At 51.0% G+C, this 23,612-nt stretch overlaps 1 protein-coding gene across 4 annotated transcripts; it reads right to left on the bottom strand.

Annotated features, from left to right (window-relative positions):
• Window positions 1–4,426: 4,426 nt before the first annotated feature.
• Window positions 4,427–16,975, bottom strand: TMEM115 (transmembrane protein 115). 4 transcript variants are annotated; one of them, XM_050958732.1, is made up of 3 exons: window positions 15,497–16,975; window positions 10,337–10,441; window positions 4,427–6,109 (listed from the first exon to the last, which is right to left on the bottom strand). In XM_050958732.1, exons 1-3 carry the CDS (start codon window positions 16,348–16,350, stop codon window positions 5,890–5,892), a joined length of 1,179 nt encoding a protein of 392 aa, XP_050814689.1. In that variant the 5' UTR covers window positions 16,351–16,975; the 3' UTR covers window positions 4,427–5,889. The 4 variants fall into 4 exon arrangements, with proteins under 4 accessions (XP_050814689.1, XP_050814690.1, XP_050814692.1 ...); XM_050958733.1 differs by lacking the exon at window positions 10,337–10,441 and having other exon boundaries at window positions 15,497–16,969; XM_050958735.1 differs by lacking the exons at window positions 4,427–6,109; window positions 10,337–10,441 and adding an exon at window positions 10,448–10,579 and having other exon boundaries at window positions 15,497–16,974.
• Window positions 16,976–23,612: the final 6,637 nt, after the last annotated feature.

Here is a 23,612-nt window from a genome sequence, read left to right as displayed (position 1 = left end):
GACACTGCTGTCTCAGATTAAATGAATCCAGGTCGGAAACAGGGTGGCTGATGCTTTAAGATTAAAAAAGGAGAAGCAGATTTTGCATCTAAATTAGCTTCATTTAATCAAGTAGATTAAGAGACTAGCAGGTTTATGGGAGGGTGGTAGGCGCTATGGCAGCTAATTCTATGCATCTGGGATCAAACGCAGCATTTTAACCCTCTGGGCACCAGGATTTTCTAACACACGTTGCTCATGTCGGCTGCATTAATTCACACAAGCCATTAGCTGCAGTGCAGTGAACCAGGGCTCTGGGGATCATCAGCCCAGCATTTCACATCTGAGCAAGGGTTGTGGTGGATTCCCCAACACTGACAATTTTTAAATCAAGATTGAGTATATTAAAGATCTGCTTTACCTCAAACAGCTTGTTCTTCCTCACGGGGATGAGAAGCATCATCTGGTCCCCAGTAGCATAGGAGTGGGCATGTGCTGAGCAGTCGCACCAGACCTTCTGCTTCCCTTGGGCCCTGACTAGGTTTCCCCTGGCCAAGCCCATGAGCTCAGCAACCTTTTCCCAGAAGGTCATTACATAGTCCACCACGGATTCTCCATTGGGCAAGGCCTTCCCCTCCCACTCATCCCTCATCAAATCTAGGGGTCCCCTCACTCTCCTCCCATACAGCAACTTGAATGGGGAAATCTTGTGAATTCCTGGGGCACTTCCCTGTATGCAAACAGCAGGTACAGGAAATACTTGTCCCAGTCCTGCAGGTGCTGGTCTGTAAAGGTTTTCAGCATCATCTTTAAAGTCCCATTGAATCTCTCCACCAGCGCATTGGACTGAGGGTGATGCACCGAGGCTCAGGTGTATTGGACCCCACACTTCTCCCACAAGCACTGGAGCAGGGTTGACATGAAGTTGGACCCCTGGTCTGTAAGGACCTCCTTGAGGAATCCCCCTCTGTTGAAAATGGTCAGCAGTGCATCTGCCACGGTCCCTGCCTCTATCGACGACAAGGCCACTGCCTCAGGATAGCGCATAGTGAAATCCACCACCAGCAGAATGTATTTCTTCCCTGATCAGGTTGCCCTGCTGAGGGGCCACACCATGTCCATAGCCACCTCTGGAAAGGCTCCTCTATGATAGGCAAGGGTCTCAGAGCTGCTTTACACTTATCCCAGGCCTTCCCCACCCTCTGGCAGGAGTCACAGGACCTGCAACACTGTTGGACCGTGTCAAAGACCCCAGGCCAGTAAAAGTTGTGCAGCAGCCTCTGCCTGGTGCACTGGATGCCCCAAAAGGGGAATATCGTAGGCCAAGTACAATAGTCTGCGGTGGTACCTTTGGGGGAGCACCAACTGCCTCCTGGCCTTCCAAGGTTCAGTTTGCCCTGAACCAGCCTTTCCCAGTACAAGAATCCCTTCTCCCATAGGAATCTCTGCTGGTAGTCCTCCCCCTGGAATCCTGCACCACTGTGGCCAGCAAGGGCCCTCAGCTTCTCTAAGGAAGGATCCTACTGCATCTCTGTCTGGAATTCAGCTGCTGGGTTTGAGGGTACAGCCCGGATGGCCATGCCTCAGTTTCCCCACCTTGGGACAGAGGCTCTGGCCCAGCCCTGTCAAGCCCTACCCTTGGCGCTTCAGTCCCCTCCTTCAGGAGGTCCTGTATCCCTCGCTGGCTCTGGCTCCAGGTAAGGACCAGGGCACTCCAAGTGCCATCCAGCCAGTCCTCCAAATAATTACCCATTAGCACCTTGATAGGCAGGTGATCAAGCATCCCAAACTCTTTGGATCCCTCCTTAGCCCCCTCATTTCAGGTGTATCTTCGCTACAGGCACCGTGACGGGGGGGCCCAAACACTCCCCTCAGGGTCATGTATGTTTTGGGCACTAGCTGGTCTGGGTCCACCACCTCAGGCCACGCCAGTGTCACCTCTGCACCCATGTCCCAGAACCCCTGGATGCTCCTTGTACCCATTGTCCCCTGGGACCTGTCCCACACTCACCCGGAGGATTGAGTATGGGTGCTCTGGAACTGAAGCCCTGCCTTTGAGAGGTCTCTGGGTGACTCTCCTTCTGTCTCCCCGATGTGGGTCTCCCTCCTCCCCTGATCTGCTGTCCACAAACTCATCCACCAGTGCCCCTGCACTGTGCAGATCTTTAGGCTTCCGGTCCACTAACCACATCTTAAGGTCTGGAGGGCAAATGTCAAACAGCTGCTACAACCCCACCAGGTTATACACGGCCTTTGCGGTAGTGGCCCCTGTGCCCTTCTCCCACTTGCAGAGATTGCCAGCCTGCTGGGGGACTATCTCCTTGTAAGTGACACCCAAGGTCTTGCGTACACCCTGGAATAGTTTCCTGTACGCCTCAGGGGTCAGTTGAAGCTGCAGCAGCAAAGCCTGTTTGAACAGGTCATAGCCCCCCCTCTCAATACCATCCATTTGGCTGAATGCCTCTATGGCCTTCAGATCCAGCAGGGGGGGTTAGCCTGTCTGAGGAGTCAATCTGGTACAGATCACAGGCCTTCTCAAAGGCTGTAAGATAGGCCTCAATATCCCCTCTCTTTAAACTGGGGCAGCAGTGTGGTGTCTAGATTCCCCCCAGAACTGACGTCTTGGGGCCCTTCCCCACTTACCCCCTGGCAAGCCCTCTTGGCCTGCCTCTCTAACTCCAATTCATGCTTTTGCTGTTCTGCACAGTTCGCCAGCCTCCGCTTCTTCGCTTTCAGCTCCAGCCTCCGCAGCTCCTCCAGGGAGAAACCTGACTGGGGAGCTGGACTCCTGGCTGCTACACGGACTGCCCCCACAGCTACTCCCCAGCTCTCCAGGCATCCCGGGAGCCCCCCTGGAACCTGGAGCCTGTTCCTCAGACTGGTCATTCTCTATAAGCTAAGCCATCAGCTGCTCCTTAGTGAGCCTCCCCATGCTCAGCCCTCCCCCCCTGCACAGATGTGCCAGGTCTCTCTTACAGAGCTTGGTATAGGCCATTTCCACACTGATTCCTTCAATTCCCTTGTTTTATCACTGGCAGCCACTCACTGCAAAGGGCCTGCACTCACAGCCAGCTGTCTACAGGGTGCATCCACAAACCATCCTCTGCTACCATGTTGTCATGGACTCTCAGGATGTGCCCGCTCTTGGCCCATACGGTCCCTGAGGGGACCCCCATTCAGTGTGACAGTCCTTCTCGAGGGTTCACTCTCTCTCAAGGGTTAAGGCCCTCTGCCTCCTGGAACCACACCTCTCTGAGCCTTAGCACACCTGTCTCTCACCATTGGCCCCCTCAGGGAGTCCACTCACTCTGGACCCCCAGGGCCTCCACTCCCAGAGGGAATAATGCAACCCTGTTCTCTAGACTGGAGTGACTTTCAGTCAGTGTAAAACAAGAGGGTTTTTTGAGCATCTGAACATAGCATAGGAAACTCTCAGGACCCTCAGGGCTGGCCTCCCTCAGCACAGTACATCTAAGTCTCCCCTGCATCCAGGTGGGCTCTGGCTGGTCTCCCCAGTCCCAAGCTCTCTGCTTTCTAGCTGGTCATCCAGTACCACCTGCCCCCAAGCCATCTCTGTCCTTCGTCTTCTATCCAGGTAAACAGGGTCGCCTGGACCTCCTCTCCTCTCATCCGTCCTTTGTTCCCCACTGGCTGGTCAGGTCACCGAGGTCCACTCTCTCCGCAGCCCATTGTACTCCCACTGGCCAGAACTGGCTGAGTCTCCTGAGCTGGGCCTCCTGGTCACCACTGGTGGGGTATCCATTCTCCCAGGCTTTGGTTGGGGTCCCAAGTTCCATTGCTGGCCCTCTATAATAACGAAGTCCCTCTGCCATAACCTCATTAAACCAGTAACACCCAGAGGTCCCACCCGTCGGCATGCAAACCATTGCGGGGGAGGAGGGGAATCAAAAAAATCCCCCACTTCGTCACACCTAACCCACAAGATTTCCAGTTATTCCAACCTGAACCCCTACCTCTCATCACACCCTCACATGCTACGCCCCCATCACTCTCTCAGAGTGGAAACCATCATGTGACTAAATGGGGGATTAAGATGAGACCCACTGAATTAGTTTCTCAAGGGACTGAGTTAGGATTGAGCATGGCTTGCTAGGGATAAGAGCCCAGCCCCCAAATTCTTCTGCTACCAATGCCAACCAAACCCCAGGAGCCCTCGCCCCCAGCTCTGGTCTTGGCAGAGCCAGTCTCGTGTCCTGTGCTCTAGCAGCCATCTAGACTAAAGAGAGAGCTGCTCTTAAACAGAGGGAACATCAATGGCTCAGAAAAACATACAGCTTGAAAGCTTTGTCACACATTAGGATGGGACTCGGACTTACTGCTGATGTAGGGATCAGAGCGGATAAGGGAAATAAAATGAAATGGAAGGGTGACCTTCCAAACAGGACCTGGGCTTTGGGTGATATACAAACTAAAGTGAGAGGCACTCTTTGAAATAATTGTTTATTGATACTGAAATTCCCGTATGTTTATTTCTCGGTTGACAAAACCTTCTTGTGTGGCCCTTTTAAGAAAAAAAGTCATCACACACGCACACTCCTCAATTTGGTAGCTGCCTCCCAGGGAAGTACACAAGCTAGAGTGGTATAGTCTTGGGGGGCTGGTTCTCAAGGAAAGCTTTTCCAGAGAAGCCCCCACAACCCCTCTCCAAAAAATCCCATCAGCACAGAGGAGGGGAAAAGGAGAGAGGAAACCAACATTTTAATCAAAGGGAGGGGAAAAAGCAGATGTTGAAAGAATTGTCAAGAGCCCCACCATAAAACAGATTTGCCATCTGACAAAGAATCAATGCACAGATGATTCATCCAAGCAGCAGTGAATGCGCAGGTCCTACTCAGTGCAGAGGCTGTGTTACAATTTAAATCACTGCAAAAGAAATTAGAGAAAAACCAAAGTAGCAATAACACAAATAAAATTAAACCCCTCTAGGACACCCACAGAAAGACTAGGGTTGATGTATGTCCATGGACTAGGCTCAAAGCTCTGTGGCCCCAGACTTTCCAGTCAATAATTCAAAGTAGGCAGCTGCAGCAAGGGGGCGGTATTAAGCAATTACTTTGTAGCTAAAGAGGCTTATCTAATGATCATGGCAAATTCCCAACTCACGAATTTATTGTAGTCAGTTCTTGCCAGATAATCGGGGCCAGAGGGGAAAGGGTTAATATAGCAAAGGGATTAAGAAAAACTTCCTGCTCCTCAGATCAGTAACAAAACTAACTTTGAAAGGGAAAAAGGAAGCTGCAGGGTACTTTTTAACAACCACCACCACAAAAGTAAGAGAGAGAAAGTGCTGTATCACTTGCTGAGTTTGCCCTCTGGGATGCTGTGAGGGTCATCTAGTGGTCTAGCACACAGGCTTCAAAACTGGGACCTGACCAACCACGCACAGGACAAATCCTGAGGCCGGATGAGTCCAGTGCCTCCGCCCAGACAGTGCCATGGCCACCACTGAGGCGTACACAGTCAGCTAGCCCCAGTGGTGGCTACTGGCAGAGGCGACCAGCGTAAGGCCTCTCTGGACAGACTAGTCCATGTCCTGTGCTGAAGAGACACACGTGAGTCCACCCCCCCTTGGTGGTTGGCGCCCAGCCCTGCTTAGTGTCTTTGAGGAACCTCACATCACCACTGAAGAAAGCAAATGAGAACCAGAGCCCCAGCAGGAGAGAGCCCTTCCAAGAAGCCAGCATTGGCTAACGGTCACCACCCAGAGACAGTCTAGAGACATGGCATCAGCTGACTGTGGCTATTAAATGCTGGAATGAGGTAGCCCTCTCCTCTTGAGATTGCTGGAGGTGTCCCCTTGCTCCCTGCAGACAGCATTACTGGGGAGCAGACAGGACTGAGAGAAGATAGAAGGGATCATTCTGATAGGGGAGGTGGTGTGTTCACAGGTCACAGCTGAGGGGGGGCATCCTCAAAGGTGATGAGGCTGGACTCCTGGCTGGCTCCTTTCCCTGCAGCATTGGCATCCCGGCTGCTTTGGCTCTTCTCAGGGAGCAGCGGGCTGTCCGCCTTGGGACCTCCCTCATCCTCATCGTCCTCCATGCTGGGCCACGCTGACTGGTCCTCCACGCGTTTCAACCGCTCATTCAGTGCCTTCAGGGCAAGTTGTCTGTAGGACAAGCATGGACATGCAGGGTTAGTGCAGGATCAGCTTCAGGCACTCCCAGGGAGAAGGGACAAGGCATGTGTTACAGCATGCTGGGCACTTCATGGGTATTTGGGGGGGCGAGGGACATCTTCCAGTGCTTCTATCGACCATCCGTCCAGCCCAAATAACCACTAGGGTGGGAGCAAAAGAACTCTAATACAATAACCCTGCTCAGATTCCTGCCCGCTCTCCTTTTGCTGCATTTCTACCCCACTTCCTCTGGTTCAATCTCTGAGTGGCTACTGTTCCCCATACATCAGTTACCATCCTTGGTGCTCCTACCTCCTGCTGGCTCGTAACTCTCTCCACCAAACCTGCATACAGCTCTCCATCCCTCTCGACTCAGATGTATCTCCCGTTTATTCTGGCTGCTGCTTCTCCCAGTCTGCGACAGCTTTATGGTTTAGTCTAGCCCCCTCTGCTCATCTCCCCATGGCAGAGCACCCTCAGCAGCAGCAAAGAGTTAAGGACGTGTCTCTGCACTTCCCGCACATTGCCTATTTCCAGCAGAGGCAGTAGGGTTTGTGTGTCAGTTTCACTTGACTACTCTTGCCTGGGAGATGCTATGGGCAGTAGTGAATGCACCAACACAGTCCTCCTTGGTGGGCACTCCTTACAGGGGAATTTCACAGTGCAGAGGCCTAAGTGCTAGGGAAATGCAGAGCTCCTGCAGGTACTCCCAGGAGTGAAAGTAACTTAAAGGACTTACTGGTATGCCAGAGTGCTGAACGGGGGCATGGCCTCAATCATAAGAGGCGGGGCCTTTCAAGATTTAAAGGCCCTGGGCTCCAGCTGTGGCTGGGAGCCCCAGGGCCTTTAAACTACCCCAGAGCTACCAGCTGCAGAGGTGGCAGGGAGCCCCAGGGCTCAGGGGCGAATTAAAGGGCCCAGGCCTCCGGCTGCTGCAGAGCTCCGTGCCCTTTAAATCACTGCAGGAACCCGGCTGCTGGAGCTTTGGCAGGGATTTAAAGGACTCGGGGCCCTTTAAATCACCACCGCGGAAGCCGGTCCAGTCTGGCACGGTGTACTGACTCTTGCCGGTATGCCATACCAGACTGGACTGGCTTACTTTCACCTCTGGTTGCTCCCCACATCTAGCCACCAATAAGCACAGACTCTCCTGTGGCTATGTCTTGGGTAACCTTGCTAAGATCTGAACAGATCAGGGTCTCCTGAAACGCAGCAACCCACCAGATTAGGCCATCAACACCAAGAGCCACATTTGGTGAAAACACCGATGAATGGGACTTGGGAGGGTCTCCCAAGGGACAGAATCTTTCAGGATCTTGGCTTCAGTCAGGACAGCATCTGAACCAAGACCCTCTTCCTGCTGCCCTCCCCAAGTACAGTCAGTTGCACTTAAGGCGTATCCCTTGCGAATGCAGCATTGATATGAGACCCATGAGATTGTAAGGTCTCTGGGGCAGAGAGCATCTTTTACTATGTGTCTGAATAGCACCTACAGGGCCCTGATCCTGACTGAGACTTGTGGGCACTACTGCAATAGAATAAATACTAATAGGGACTGAGCAGCGATTCTGTGATCCAGTTTAGGCAACAGAAGGATTTCAGCCAGTCTGAACACGGAAGAGAGAACATTCTCTTCCACACACTACACTGAAATCTTCAGAGACAAAGGACACAGATTTCTAACCCTGGCCTCTGAATTAGGGCCCCTAGGTCCTCACTGGGAGCTCAAAGTAGCTCCTAAGATGTGTATTTGAACAATCTGACTTACTGGAGAGTAAGTCACTTCCTCCCTGGTCCTTTCACCTAACTTCTGCCCCCAAACAGACACTGCTGGAGTCCTAGAAGGCAGCAGGACCAAACTGCAGCTTCCCTTCCTTGTGGGTATCACATCATTTGAAATATGGTGCTGGCAGAGAAACAGACAAGATGCTAACCACAGAAGCAGCTTACCGAATCCCTCAGCCTGGCTGTAGCATTAGATCACTGAGGGGCACTGTTCAGTGCCTCTGTTACTCTTCTGCTGCTAACATTATCCCTTGAATAAATCCCCCCCTCTTTTCTAGGATTAATGTCTGCTCATCAGCTGAGGTCAAGCCCCCACCCTTCTGAAGGGAAATTCTGAAGAGTGTGGGAGTGTTTGTGGAATATATGCATGCCAAAACGCCAGGAGATTACATTTGGTGCAGGCCTGGGGGCATTCTGTGCCCCCATCTGCCCTGTGTTAACCAATGTCCATCCTCTCCTGGGAGAATCTCCCCTGGGCTGTTCCTACACAAATGGCTTCCCCCAAGCATGCTGGCAGGAAATGCAACTGTGGAGTGAAACTGGCACCATCCTTGTCAGTTTTACTCCTGCTGCCACTGGGGAACCACTAGAGTAGGAGGGACACAGGCTTCATCCTGGGGCAGAGAGAGGTAAGAGACTGAAGTGGAAGGGAGAAAAAGGAGGTGGAGGAGACTGACAGGTCAGAGGGTGCAGCACACATTGGCCAGTGGGTTTCTTGTTCTTTGGGCCAGAAGAGGCTGGGAGAGCTACTGACACAGTTCAATCATTGCCTAGGGGTGGGGAAGTGCTATGTCAGGCAACACTCCCATCTAGCTGCCCCCAGTTGGGAGAAAGGGTCTTTGAAGGGGAAGGAGTAAAGGTAGGCTAGGAGATACCACTGCTGGATAAATATAAAAATGCAGATTAGTTTAAAATTTGATTAACAAAATATATTTGTATTGTAAAGAGACTGACTAGCAAGTAGAAGGAATACCTCGAAATGAGTCATAAGGCTAGAGGGAATGAAGTGGGGAGGACATCTGGTTCAAAGACTAACTGATGAGATAAGGGGAAGTTTCTAAAAAGGCAGCCTCTGACCCATACAGGTGACTGTGGATGATTTTAAATAAAACAGAGAGACTATGTCTTAAAATGAGCCAACATTGCCCTTCTCACCCTTCACACCAGTGTTAAAGCTTATGTGAGCTCCGGTGCACTGAAAAACTGTTAGTCAGCAAGAGGGAGGGGAGGAAAGGCCTTGAGGATTGTAAATATTATCTGGATTAAGATTGGAAATAAGGGTAAACTGTCTCCAACTGTTTTTTAGCTGGCAATGACATCACTTGTTTGTTGAAAGGCAGAAAAAGTAAACTCTTAAAGGATTCATTGAGTCATGCAGATGTTATATGTTGCAGCAGACCAATATGGGTCTAAGCATGCCTGGGTTTAGCCCATTGAGTGTAAGTATGTTGATCAAATGCTTATGTGTTGTTACTATATTGGGTGTAATAAATTGATTATTTAGGCTTTTAGGCATGTTCAAAGCAATTGTATAAACACTATTTGGCCTTTGGATTTAACAAAGGAATTTATGATTAAATTAGTGTCATACTAATACCCTGTGCAAAAATTAATAATTCCAACACCACCCACAAAAACAAGAAGGGAGTGGTGAGACAGTGCAGAGAAGCAAGGAGAGGGAAAGGCAGGAACAAGGACCCAAGACAAAGGCCTGTCCTGTCCCACCCCATGTCTCAGAAGTAATTTAACCCTCACTGCAACAGGAAGCCAGAGCAGAAAGGTTAAGATATATTGAGCCAAATAGGTGCTTTATCTATTCTACATAAAAACAAGGACATTTGTTTTCCACATCAGTAATGGATTACAATGCAACCCTCACTGCAAGCTCCTTGCAGAGAGTCTGCTCTGAATTTGCACTGGCCATTGACTCACATTTGCCGTGCCACATTATATAGGAGCACTCATTGTCTACTGGGAAATTATGCTGTGTGTGCAAGATGCAGCCGGAGGAATGAGAGACATTCCAGCTCTGAGTCATTTCTGTTCACTGCCCAGCAGTAGTTCAAGAGCCTGCCAAATTTACTCACTGGATAGAAGGGAGGGAGGAAACAATTGTCTCATCTCTAGAGGCGAGTTCCCTCTGAGACAGGGCTGAGGCATACTGACAAGGTAATTGGGGCTGGGGAGTTTGCACTGCTCCTCATCAGATCCCCATTTCTGTGGGTCGAGTCTCTGGGCTCTTGAGCTGGCTGGTTTCACCATCACTAAAGTTGCTTTAAAACTTACCCTGGTGTGTGCATCCAAAGGGAACAACTCCACATGTGTTCCTGGGACAAGGAGGGACTAGACGGAACTTAGCAGGTTTGTGATAACTGCCAAGGGCCTATGTCTGTTCCAGATCCCACATCACCTCACCGTCTCAAAAGGACTCACCTGAAAGACGCCAGCGAATGAGAGAGCACTTGGAACCTGGGTCGGCTGGAGGAAGAGGAAGCGCTCGAACCAGCAACATGCGCCAGTGTTATTGCTGTCTCAGAGCTGGTTTAATGGAAAGCAAACTGTCCCACCTTTTCTGAGGCAGAGCAGGGGCCAGGCGGATCTAGGCCCACCCATAACTAAAGGCCTGCCCCCTCAATTACAGGAGAGGAAGCACTAGGTCCAGGCTATAATCGACTGCTGGGGACAACCAAGGAGAAAGCAGGAATGGGCTTGAGATTAAAGGCTGGAAATCAGGGAACCAGAAGAGACATGGAGTAGAGCATCCCAGACAGTGCCCACCACCCTTTAAAGGCATCCCAGGAACCAGTGGACACTGCGCAGAGATATGAGCGGACAAGAAATAGGCCCCATGGGTGCAGAGCACCCCTCCTCTCCGCCCCCCCGCACCAGCCAGCTTTCTTCTGGTATGATGGATGGTCATCTCAGCTAGCACCAGGAGGATGCTGACGAGCAGATCCCATGACTTTGTGGGGACGTGGATGGGGTGTGCAAGAATCAGGAGGTGCAGGGAAAAGTGCAACCAGAACCTCAGTAAGAGGTTTTGGAGGAGCCAGAAGAGGGGCTGCAACCCGACACATTCTACATACACATGTACCAAGGTCTTCCTCGCCCCAAAAACAGGACAGGTGTGGGGAGGAGTTTGTGAATCATGCCAGTGCTCATGGCACTGTGAAGGAGTCACATCCCCAATGGGCTGTGGGACCAAAGTGGAGCACAGACTGGCCCACTGGGGTTCCTCACCCTCAACAGGTGGCAGCAGGCCCTGCCACTTGGTGTCAGGGTGGAACCCAAAGGTGAGTAAGTGGATGGTATGAAGCACAAGGATGTACAGATGTTCCCTTGGCCTGATTCAGAGGTGGACCAACTGGCTGGATGTCGTTCATCCAACTCGGATAACGTGTTAGGGGCAGCTGAGGCGGCTCATGGGGCAGAGGCCGGATGAGTTCTGGAGGGCTGGAGTGAGTGGGGAGGACCTCCCACAGGAGCTGCTCGAAGAAAGTAAGAGAAGCAGGAGGCTAGGCTGCCCTCATCTCATGGAGCATGACAGGGGACAGACAGGGTTGGCAGCCCCATGCGCTGGCCAAGGGGTCCACCCAGTCCCTCTGATCGTTGTCCAGGAGGTCTCTGATTCTGGTGGTGTCAGGACCATCATCTGGCACACCAGAGAGGACTCCATCACCTGCACACAGCAATGGCAGGTTGTGTAGCAGCGGTTCTGTGAGGAGGTCCTCCCGCTCAGTGGCAGCTACAGACCTGGTCCCCAAGACTGACTTGCAGGTCCTAGGAAAAGACTGGCAGCTCAGAGAAGCCTCAGGGGAGACCTCTGGGGTGGAGGCAGAGCACAGGGGCTGCGGCTGGCACCTCTCTGAACAAATCAATTTACTCCTAGGAAGCTTTAGTGAATTATGCTCAGACCCAGATGCTCTCTGATGTGACTAGAATATTGGTGTCATGACACCAGCAGGGCAGGAATGCCTATTTCCACCCTCACTACAGGCACTCAGCTTCCACTGATGTCAATGACAACTTTGTACCTGGCACAGCTGCAAATCCGTGGCCTGGCCTGGCTGAGAATTCTGCCCAGTTTTTAAAGCCACTGTCCATGCCCTTTGCCTGTCTGCTTAAACCCATCACAGACTTAGGACAGAGAGCTGCCTCTGCAGAGGGACTCTTCACATCAGTCTCTTCACTGCTTTGCATAGTGCCCATGCCCGCAGCCATCTGCAGTCCTCACTGCCATTGTCTGTACACCCCATGTCAGTCAGAAAGGCCAAAGCAAGTTCTTCACATTGAAACTGGGCTCTGTGGGAGTCAACCTGGGTGGGTCCAGGAAGGGACTGAAGGATTTCAGATACAACTACTGCGCAGGCCCTTAGGGCTCCCAATGGCTCACCCTAACAGAAGGGCTGGTCACATGCTCTCTCCGATATGTCACCAGGGAGGGAGACTCCAGAGAAAAAACACCCACATCAAGGAAACTGACCCTCTGGGTAAAACACCCAGTGTGCAGCTCAGAACAAGCCACAGAGGGAAGAGGCTGCAGCGCCCACATGGTCCGCACCTGCTCCAGAGTTAGCCATTCTAAAAGGCCAGAGAGCAGGTGTACTCCTATCTGTCATCACATGAGCACGATCAACCCTCTACCCTGAAATGCGAAGCTTTCATTTAAAACTCAGCCCACAGTTATTGTGAGGCAATAGCATCAGCACTTCTGGATGGGCTACAACAGTGTTTCTCAAACTGGGGTCACCACTTGTGTAGGGAAAGCCCCTGGCGGGCCGGGCCCGTTTGTTTACCTGCCCCGCCCGCAGGTCTGGCCGATCGCGGCTCCCATTGGCCGCGGTTTGCTACTCTGGGCCAATGGGGGCTGCTGAGAGCAGCGCGGGCTGAGGGACTTACTGGCCACCGCTTCCAGCAGCCCCCATTAGCCTGCACTGGCGAACTGTGGCCAGTGGGAGTCGCGCGGTGCTGGTAAACAAACTGGCCCAGCCTGCCAGGGGCTTTCCCTACACAAGCGGTGACCTCAGTTTGAGAAACACTGGGCTACAAGAAGCCAGTTTGACAGCCAGCTCCAAGGAGGAGGAAAAAAGATCTGGCTAGTAGGACATTTCAGAAGCCCAATCTAGGCCAACAATGCAGGCAGCTAGGAAGGTGATATGAAGTTGGGAAGAGCTTTCCTCCACAGCAGAAGGGCTGGATTTCCAAGAAAGCTCAGATCTAGGGCATCAACAAATATGTACAGATGGTTTTTATTGTAAGTTCAGCAACTGCACTGGAGCCAAACTCTCCTTTTCCCCTCCAGGCTTCCTAGACGAGGCTCCTCCCTCAGTCCCCCAAAGCTAGGCCAAACAAAGCAATCAGCCTACCCAGAATACACCTTGACTACAGTGCATCCTATAGCACTCTGGATACCTGGCATTGGCAGCTGTTGTGGAAACGGGGAGTGCAATGTGGGGTTTCATAGAAGAGGGCACATAGCAACCCTCTGAACTGTCAGTGCATGTTGTATTCTAGTTATTTGCTTTCCCACACTAACCACGTTCTCCACCTAGGCATGCAATCTCATTTCAGCTCCTTTCCTCCCCTCTAGCAGGATCCTCCACATCTCCAGTACTCTTAGTAGGGTTCCTCCACTTTAATCCCTCCCGGCACATGATGCCACCTTCTGACAGGGGCTACCTATGAACATTCCTACTTAACCTGCCAGTGGAGGGGATGTGGAGGGACAGAGGGGTTCTCTCTCCACTGCACTTTTGTCCTCAATCCCAACAGCCCATCTGTAACCAAGAAACCATGCATTTAGGCGGGAATTTAACCCTTCGCCAGCTCCCTTTTATCCTCAACTGATATAACAAAACTCTGTTCCCCTGCATGAAGCAATACATGACAACTTCTGCTTTAAGAATGGCCATCCAGTTGAATGCCAGGTGGAAAGCACCTGAGGCTGGGCAGCTATCTACAGGGCCTGATCTGGCAGAGAGCCAAATGCTCTCAACTAAGTTCGGCAGAAGGCACCTAGCAGAGCTGGGCCCAGAAATGCCCATAACATTGAGCCGTCATTAACAAGAATGTGATTAGCTGGCAACTTTTTTCAGCAGATTCTTAGCTCCATTTCACATTGAATGCTCCAAGCTGGGGCTTGAGACTTATTTAAGCCAATCTTTCCTGAACAGCCTGTAGGAAATTACTAACTGGGCAGCTATGCAGATGTGGCAGCTGCTCAGGTTACTGCCACCTGGCTAGCTCTAGCAGAAGCTTGAATCAGTTACCATTATTCCAAGCCCTATCTCCCCCAAACAGGACTAACCTGAATACAGGGAAATGTTTACACTGAAGACAATAAAATGTGAAGGTTTCTTGCCTCACTTGCTTGCGAAACTCATGAAACACATGATCAGATTGCACAGTCAACTGAGAAGTTAAAGGGAATGTGTGCAAAATCTGACTATGAATAAAAGGGTTCATGAAAAATTTACAACAGTGTTTGCAATTTTTCTTTTTAAATATTTTGCCATTGAGTTCAAACCCAACCAGCTGCCTGGATTCAACAGATCAAGAAAGTGACAGTGACTAGAAAAGGTGAAACTGACTCAGCTCATTTTCTTCCTCATACTGGAAAAGGGAGGAAGAGTAAGCTAGCATGACTGGCAAAGAGCAAATTAAGGCCCCAGTCACGTGGAGACTCATGAACCTTCGGCCCACTGATTTCAACAGGAATACTCTTGCTCTTGAAGTTAAGCATGTGCACAGGGACTAGATTATTAAAATGGCAAGAATCTAGGCCATGTATTAGGAACAAAGATAATATTTTAAAAAAGGAAGGTTCAACAGCTTCCCTTGAATTCTTAAAAAGGAATGATGAGATGGCTCCCACTTCTGAAGTGGGCTCCACTGCTGATGGAATGTTCTGGTTCGATGCATGGAAAGTCCCTTTCCTTGGGTAGTTTTATTTTTCTCTGCCCTGGAAATTCCTTTATTGGGATGGGGTGGGAGGAGGGGGGAAATAGGTAGTAAGAGGTGAACTAAAAGGATTGCTGCCTGCTGACCTCAGGGTTTCACTCCCCTTAAGAGACCTTGTCTGTACAAGGATCTCCTTCAGAATTTCTTGTGGTTATCATAGCTGAAGATTTACTAGCAATAGCAATGGTTGGAGTGCTACTGTGCACAAGGCATAAGTGTTTTTAAACAGTGTGTGGGGTAGATTTGCTCTCCGTAGAACCAGATGACATAGGCCCTAAAATGCAGCTGTCCCACATCAGGGCCTCCACTGCTGCTGTCACCAGTAGGACTCCACCAGGGAACAAATCCTAGTGCAGACAATAGTTGATGGCTCCCCAGTGTCAGGGGGTAAACACAGAGCCCTGAATTCATATTGTGAGAGGCAAGTAAAGGAGGGGCAGATTTTCAAATATTCCCCTTTTAAAAATAATCCTTATAACATTTAAACCCAGACACAGTAATTTGAAACCAAGCAGTTTTGTGGTCTTATTAAAACTCATCTCAATTCACCCTTAGTAGGTATCTAGCACTGGGTATGCTGCATGAACTCATGATCTGTAACCACACAATATATTTCAAGGGAACATACAATACCTTCTCCTCTCAGCATCCTGCGGGTCTGTTCCAGGCAGGCTGATGGTGATGGATGAAGGAGCACCGACATCGTAACGCTTCACTGTTTTCCGGCAAACTTTTACCTTCACCAAGATGCCATGCACCAAGTTGGCCACCAAACCAATCACAGGCTGCAGGATCTCGGGAAAGAACGTGGCAAAGGCAAAGTGGTCTGACATGTCTCCACGTCCCCTACTGTGCCGCTGGTAGAAACGAAGATAGATCCAGCTGGAGAGGACCCCAAAGCCATAAGAGGCCAATAGGTTGCTTTCAATTAGGGTGGTCAGCCTCAGAACAGCCAGGATAAGGAGTAAGAGCATAGGGACCACTTTCATCCGCACCTGGGGCACCTTCAGGACAGTGCTGTCACCCATGGTCTGCTTGAGGGCCACCAAGACCCCACCGAGGAAGCCCAGCATGCCGTGAATGCGAACGGTAAACAGGTACAAGAGATTGAATGACCCCACGTAGGTGAGAAAGTAGGCAAAGGCTCCCAGAAGCCCAACTGAGATATTCACCACTGCAAAGAAAATCAGGAGCTCCAGTGCTCCCCACAGGGGCTCCAGCAGCCTGCCAGCCAGCACTACTGTGGCCAGGCTCACGCCAACGTCCCAGACATGCTTCTCCACCAGACTGTGTGTGGCCAACGTCCAGATCCAAAAGTTGGGTGGAAAGAGGTAACCAGGAGTCACGCCAAGCCCGAACACCGTGTCCACAGCAAAGGATAGAAGGTAGAGCAGGATGACAGCGGCACAGATGGACTTCACCACCACACTGGTGCTGGCCAGCACAGCCAGAAAATGCTGCCGGGCTACTGGGAGGTACCGGTTCATGTTGAATATCTGCCCCCACACACCTTCACTGAACCAGTCAGGGACCTTGATTTGATTCTTTTGGGGGAGTCATGCATCCAGCAGCCCCCGCTCCACCTCTTCCTCAATATGGATAGAGCGGACTTCAGTCCTGACACCGGCCACCACAGGCACCGAGAGGGGAGAAGACAGAGCTCTCCACCCTGCTGATCAGCCTCTCCCCCCACCCCGACAGCACAGTAGGGGACTGTTACCCTGCCTGCCGGAGAATCCAAAAGGGATGAGCCCAGATCCTCTTGGCCCTGTTACCCAAAATGCTCAGATACCACAAAGTCCCACTGGAGTGCCTCCACCACACCCTGTGCCCCCTGCACCCTGTTACCCCACCCCCGCTCGTCTGTCCCAGCCTGTGCCCCCTGCACCCCGTTACCCCACCCCTGCTAGTCCATCCCAGCCTGTGCCCCCTGCACCCCGTTACCCCACCCCTGCTAGTCCGTCCCGGCCTGTGCCCCCTGCACCCCGTTACCCCACCCCCGCTAGTCCGTCCCGGCCTGTGCCCCCTGCACCCCGTTACCCCACCCCCGCTCGTCTGTCCCAGCCTGGACCCCCTGCACCCCGTTACCCCACCCCCGCTCGTCTGTCCCAGCCTGGACCCCCTGCACCCCGTTACCCCACCCCCCGTTCGTCCGTCCCGGTCTGGGCCCCCCTGCACCCCGTTACCCCACACCCCGTTCGTGCGTCCCGGTCTGGGCCCCCTGCACCCCGTTACCCCACCCCCCGTTCGTGCGTCCCGGTCTGGGCCCCCTGCACCCCGTTACCCCACCCCCCGTTCGTGCGTCCCGGCCTGGGCCCCCTGCACCCCGTTACCCCAAGCCCGCGGGGCAGAGCCCGGCTCCCCTTGGCCGTGTGCGCACGGGGGGGCCAGGTCCCGAGCCTAGGGGCGTGTCCCCGGGCCTGCCACTCACGCCCCTTCACCTCAGGGGGCTGCCCGGCCTGTCTCCTGGGCCTGCCCCAGGACCCGCGGGCCTCGCTCAGCCTCGGCCCCTCCCGACCGCTCCGCCCGACCTCGCCTCCCGCGCCCGGCTGCAGCCCCGCTCGGCACCCCACGCCGCTGACTGCTCCCCCGCGGCCCGGGCCGCGCTGCGGCCACTCGGTGCCTCACTCACTCACTACCCCGCCAAGAGGCTATGCGGACAAACAGGACACTGCGCCTGCGCAACACCTTCAGGACCCGCCTGGTGCACGCCGGGAATTTGAGTCTCGAGGCCGTGCACTGCCAAGGGACGCAAAGGGGAGAAGAACGAAAAGTCCCAGCATGCACCGGGTTGGCCGGAAGCAAGGGCGCCGTTGGCGAAAGGATTGCTGGGGGATGAAGTTCTCCAGGGCAGAAGGAAACTGGCCCGTGCGGTCGCTCAGACCGTGTGTGTCCACGGGCCGCCGGGGGGGGAAGCGCAGCGCAGCGCAGCGCGGGATGTGGCTGTCGCAGGGCACTCCGATTCACACTGGCCAGGGACTCCCTGTGTGCCGAGGCTCTGAGCAAGGCCTCAAAACAGAATCCCAGCCCTGACCTAGGGAGCTGGGGGCCGGGAGGGGCCCAGGGGCGGGGAAATGGGACCTGCGTCACCCCTTCCTGCAGCCGCACTGCTAGCCAGCCTCTGCAGCAGGGAACGGGTCTAGTGATGTAGATAAACTAGGGACACCAGATCGCAAGTGTGAAAAATCAGGACACCTTTTTGGGGAGGGGTCTGTAGTGGTCGCATATATAAGACAAAGCCCCTAAGGCAGTGAGGTGTGATGGAACTGCAAACCTGGGCACCTCATGCTCCCCAGGCATCGGGGAACCTGCCTTCTGGGAGATGGGACAGACTGGAAATAGGGGGAAGTCCTGGTGGGGGCAGGGCTGACTCCAGGGTTTTTGCTGCCTCAAGCGGGGGGATAAAAAACAAAGCCACGATCACGATCGGTGGCACTTCGGCAGCAGTTCCACCGCTCCACTTCATTCTTCTGCGGCAATTTGGGGGCCGGGATGGAGGGACTTTTCCGTTGGCCGCCCCAAGCACCTGCTTGCTGTGCTGGTGCCTGGAGCCGGCCCTGGCTGGGGGTTAATCATGAGGGGTCCTACCCTCATCTTGCCCATCCTCATACTCCTTCATCCAGCTAGGCCACAGGGGTTGCAAAATCCAGGGCTAAACCCTGACCAACAGGGGACACTAGGGGGAATTCCAGCTTTCCAGGGGTGGGAGCAACCACTTGCTGGTCTGGGTACACTAAGCTCTGAGGATCTCAGCAGCATGACAAGAAAGTGACCTAGGAACCCCTCATGGCAGGGTGACCCGATGGGCACTCTGTATTTGTTTATGGACAGGGGCATCTCAGCATGGGAGCAATGTAACAGGCTCTCAGGCTTGTTATAAAGCATTTGGAGTCCATCTTGATGCCACTCATAACAAAGGACACCCTAACATTTCACCAAACACAATAAAGGGGTCCCAAACTTCTCACCAGTCACTGCTGAGGTCACCCTAGTGTCCCACCAATCACAGCATGGGAAACCCAAGCATCGCACCAATTACAGTCAAGGACAGCTCAATGCTTTAAGTACTTCCTCCACCTTGAGACTGTGGTATCCTCAGATGCATGTGATGTTCTCCTGCTCGCATATTCTCAAGCCCTTCGAACGAAGACACCCAACATTTCCCGGTATTGACACTGTTCTTATGCTTTATTTCCATAGCATCATGGGCTCCATGTCCCCTGAATTAGACACCACAGTGCAAACAAGGATGGGTTAAGGGATGTATGATGGAGAAGACGGGCTAGGACCATAACTAGACTGACACAGCCTCCGACTGTTTTGCTATCCCCGTTGTTTAAATGTGAGATGCAGAAATGTCTGTCAAACTGACACAAACAAGCCTGCAGTAAACACAGCCCCAAACATTCCAAAACCATGAGTCAGACCCCCACCCCACGCCCTCAGTCATGACATTGACTTAGTAGTCATGAGATGTTCACACTAATCAGTGCTGGGTTCTTTTTATTTGCCTCCTGGATTTTTGTGCTTTTATGTGCCACATTTTCCAGCTTTTCTCTGCCATCACAAGGGCTAGCAATTTAGTATTTTTTAAGATGAAAGCTGAGTCTCAGGTAACCACTTGACTCCTGGCACTGGAACGAACAGAAAAAAACCTCACTACTGCGAGACCCATGTCAAATCACAAGAGTTGGCAATAGCAAGTCTGATAAGGACAGGGAGGAATGAGAAAATGATGGTGTTGGAATTAAGGATTAGAAAACATGCCTTATAGTGATAGATTCAAGGAGCTCAATCTACTTGGCTTAAACTCCCTTGGGACTGTCACCTGGTGCGCTGAGACTACTTCTGAGCCTGTTTTCTCTGCCAGTTTGGGCCTCCAGAACCCTGCCTTGTCGAGCCAGACACACCAGTCTGCTCCAGCACAGACCCAGGATCTGCACCACGTGCCCCAAAGCTGCAGACTTAACTGAAATCAGCTTAAGAAGTGCTCATGTCCAGACATCCAACTCCCAATGGGATCCAAACCCCAATTAATCTGTTTTACTTTGTGTAAAGCTTATATAGGGTAAACTCATAAATTGTCCACCCTCTATAACACTGATAGAGAGATATGCACAGCTGTTTGCTCCCCTAGGTATTAATCACTTACTCTGGGTTCAATAATAAACAAAAGTGATTTTATTAAGTATAAAAAGTAGGAATTAAGTGGTTCCAAGTAATAACAGAGAGAACAAAGTAAGTTACAAAGCAAAATAAAATAAAACTCACAAGTCTAAGCCCAATACATTAAGAAACTGATTACAGATGAAATCTCACCCCCAGAGATATTCCAATAAGCTTCTTTCACAGACTGGACTCCTTCCTAATCTGGGTCCAGCAATCACTCACACCTCTGTAGTTACTGTCCTTTGTTCCAGTTTCTTTCAGGCATCTCTTTGGGGTGGAGAGGCCATCTCTTCAACCAGCTGAAGACCAAATGGAGGGGTTTCCAGGGCCTTTTATATTCTTTCTCTTCTGGGCGGAACCCCCTTAATTCTCCTGTGCAAAATCACAGCAACAAGATGGAGTTTGTAGCCACCTGAGCAAGTCACATGTCATTGAATGATTCAGCTTTTTGCAGGCCAACACCATTGTTTACATGTTAGTTTGAAGGTTCCCAGGAAAGCTCAGATATGGATTGGCGTCTCCCAAAGTCCATTGTCAGTTGTGTGTTTCTTGACTGGGCACTTACTGAGAATAATCCTTTCTCAAGAAGCTGACCAAATGCTTCACTGGTGCTACTTAGAATCAGACACATTGAGATACAAGTACATAGCCAATATTCATAACTTCAAATACAAAAATGATACAAACAGACCACATAATCATAACCAGCAAACTACAACCTTTCCACAGACACCTCACTTGATCTCCTCTGTACAAGACCTGGTGCAACCCTAGGACCCTGGTTGCAACAATGATCTATACAGTCACAGTTGATGTCAATATCACCACAAGGGGTGACTTGATCACAGTCTATAAATACCTACATGGGGAACAGATATTTAATAATGGGATCTTCTGTCTAGCAGAGAAATGTCTAATGCAATCCAATGGTGGGAAGTTGAGGGTAGATATATTCAGACTGGAAATAAGGCATAATTTTTTAATTAAACATCAGAACAGATTGCCAAAAGTTGAGGTGGATTCTTTGTCACTCACAATTTTTATATCAAGATTGGATGTTGGTGTAAGAATTATTGTGAGACAGTTTTCTCGCCTGTGTTACATGGGACGTCAGACTAGATGATCACAATGGTCCCTGGTGGTCTTGGAATCTAGGAATCTATGACTCAAAGGGTTAAAAAAAATGCACCAAAGCAAAGAGAATACAGAAGCAATTTCCTTACAGCCTCATGGGCATTTTACTTCCAAGAGCTCTCGCTCGCCCAATGTCTCATTCATCAGGACATCAGGATGACTGTCCTTTATGGGCTTCTAATGGGTTTCCATGCTGGGGTGCCTTTGGAAATGTTTGGTTAGGAAAGTGATTGAGCTGCTTGTGAAGCCTCCAATGCTCCCACAGCTCCAAGAGAAATACTCTCGCTTTGCTCATGTTCCCTCAGCTTGATTTCCTGTTCCAGATATTAAGGAGAATACTGTGCTCATCTGGCTGAGTCATTCCACCAGCTGACATCACGGGGTCACAGCGAGAAATAGGGCTGTTTAAATGGCCCCTTCCTTACTGCCAAGACCTGCTCCAATAAAACCCTCACATCCCACAACCCAACTGCTGGATGTGCCCCAGATTTTACGAATGTTTTCCTTTTCATTGGGACCATTTTTTGTAGACCTCTGCCTGTGACACCAGGCTTCCTTGGTTGCCACTGGCCCAATTCTTCTCTCTCAGCACGTCACTCAGGAGCAACTCCAATGGAGCTACACTGGCATAAAACCTTGGTGAGAAGAGAATCCAGCCTCGGGAGTCACACTATAAATGGCTTAGCATGCATCCACACTAGGAAAAAGGGTGTTAGTGAACACATGATAAAATCCTAGATATCATTAGAGGGAGCCTCAGGCTGCTAACTCAGGGGAAAGCAACAAACCACCATGTCTTTCAGGATTTTACCTTGTGGGAAGAACACACTTTTCTTCCTAGTGAAGACAAGGCCCTAAGAGGGGAGAGAAATTCTAACAGATACATCTCAGACTCCTGTAGAGAGGCTTTTAAATAACTCATCACTGGATCATGAGATAAGCTGAAAGCACAGCTGCTCCTACTAGTCTATTTCAGTAGTGCCTAGAGGCCCTGGCTGAGATCAGGATGCCAGGGTGCTAGGCGCTGTACACACACACAGTAATAGGTGGTCTCGGCTGGGAAGAGTTTACAGACAAGACATTAACAGATGGGGAAACAGAAGAAGAGAGAAGACAAATCGGTTGTCCAAAGTGGCAGTGGCAGACCCAGAAAGAGAACCAAGATCTCCTGAGTAAGTCCATCTTTCCCGTCTTCCTTTTCTAGCTGCTCTGTGGGTGCTCTGCACCCCATAGCTGCAGGGGACATGAACAGTCAGCGCGGGAAGGGTCAAGTATTGGAAGAACAGTTACATCTTCTATCCTGAGCAGTAATAGCTCCCCATCTTTGACTCTGTCAAGCCACAGGGGAAGTCTGGACATCCGCCTGCGGGAAAATTGGCCAGGGAGCTTTGGCAGCTTTATAAGCCATCCATGCTGCTGCGGCTGAGGTGGAGGAGATTCCTGGAGGTCTCATGAGTGCATTCCAGGGGGCTGTGGGACAGCATCTCACACTCACTTTGCTTCTCAGAGCAGCAGTATTGCCGGACCCTGGCAGCTTTCCCCTCAGCTGTAGGAGGGGAGGAAATGGGCCCTTGTCTTTTGTTCATGGGGTTGGGGACATGGTAATTTTTAATTGCAAAACAGATACACAGCTTGGAAAGGTCCAGGCGCATATTGGGCTGGGAGCAGATTCTGCAGGAGAATTTTAAAAGCACAGCATCAACATGAGAGGACAATATGTTTGGGTAGAGGACCCCCAGCACAAAGCACACAGGATCCTAGGGGAACGCTGCACCACTAAGTTCCCTGTTGTTGACCATCCAGAGTCCACAGCTACAGCTCTGCGTTTCAGAGCCAACATGTTGATGCATCCCTAAAGGAATGCCAAGTTCTCAAGGGCACAGTGTCATTCCCCAAGACTGATCTCTCTGGGGGCGAGATTGCACTAAAACTAGTTATAGAGGTAGCATGATGAGTGGAACTGAAGAGAGAGGATAAGGTTTCAGGCAGGACTCAGATTGGTGAAGGACCTGAGGTGCAGCTATAAAAGCCAAGTACCTGGCTGCTACTAGCATTAATAGCAGAACCTCAGTAGATATTGCTGGCCTCACAGCATATTAAACACTGTAACTCTGCCTGCTTAATGCATCACTTATTGCTAGTGAAACCACACAGCCAATTGGATTAGATTTTTATCCATAAACATTGGTAAACATTGATTTCACCAGGCACACACAAAATAACAAAACAATATTTTCACCTATAATAATCAAAATTTAGAGAGCAGCAAAGTTAGAAAAACTGATTAGAGTATGATTTAAAATTTACATTGTATATTTTGACAGCTGATGTTGACAATTTGTGATTTTATAATTATAAAGCTTTAACTTTTTGAATCTCAGCATCTATTATTACTAATTATTGTCTGACCCCCCCCCGATAATTTTCCACAACTGTGAAAGTTGAA

This window comes from Gopherus flavomarginatus, chromosome 6 (genome assembly GCF_025201925.1).
Source record: "Gopherus flavomarginatus isolate rGopFla2 chromosome 6, rGopFla2.mat.asm, whole genome shotgun sequence".
In the NCBI taxonomy this organism is placed as follows: Eukaryota; Metazoa; Chordata; order Testudines; family Testudinidae; genus Gopherus; species Gopherus flavomarginatus.
The sequence above is the reverse complement of the archived record's forward strand: the minus strand, read 5'-3'. Positions and strand labels throughout refer to the sequence as shown.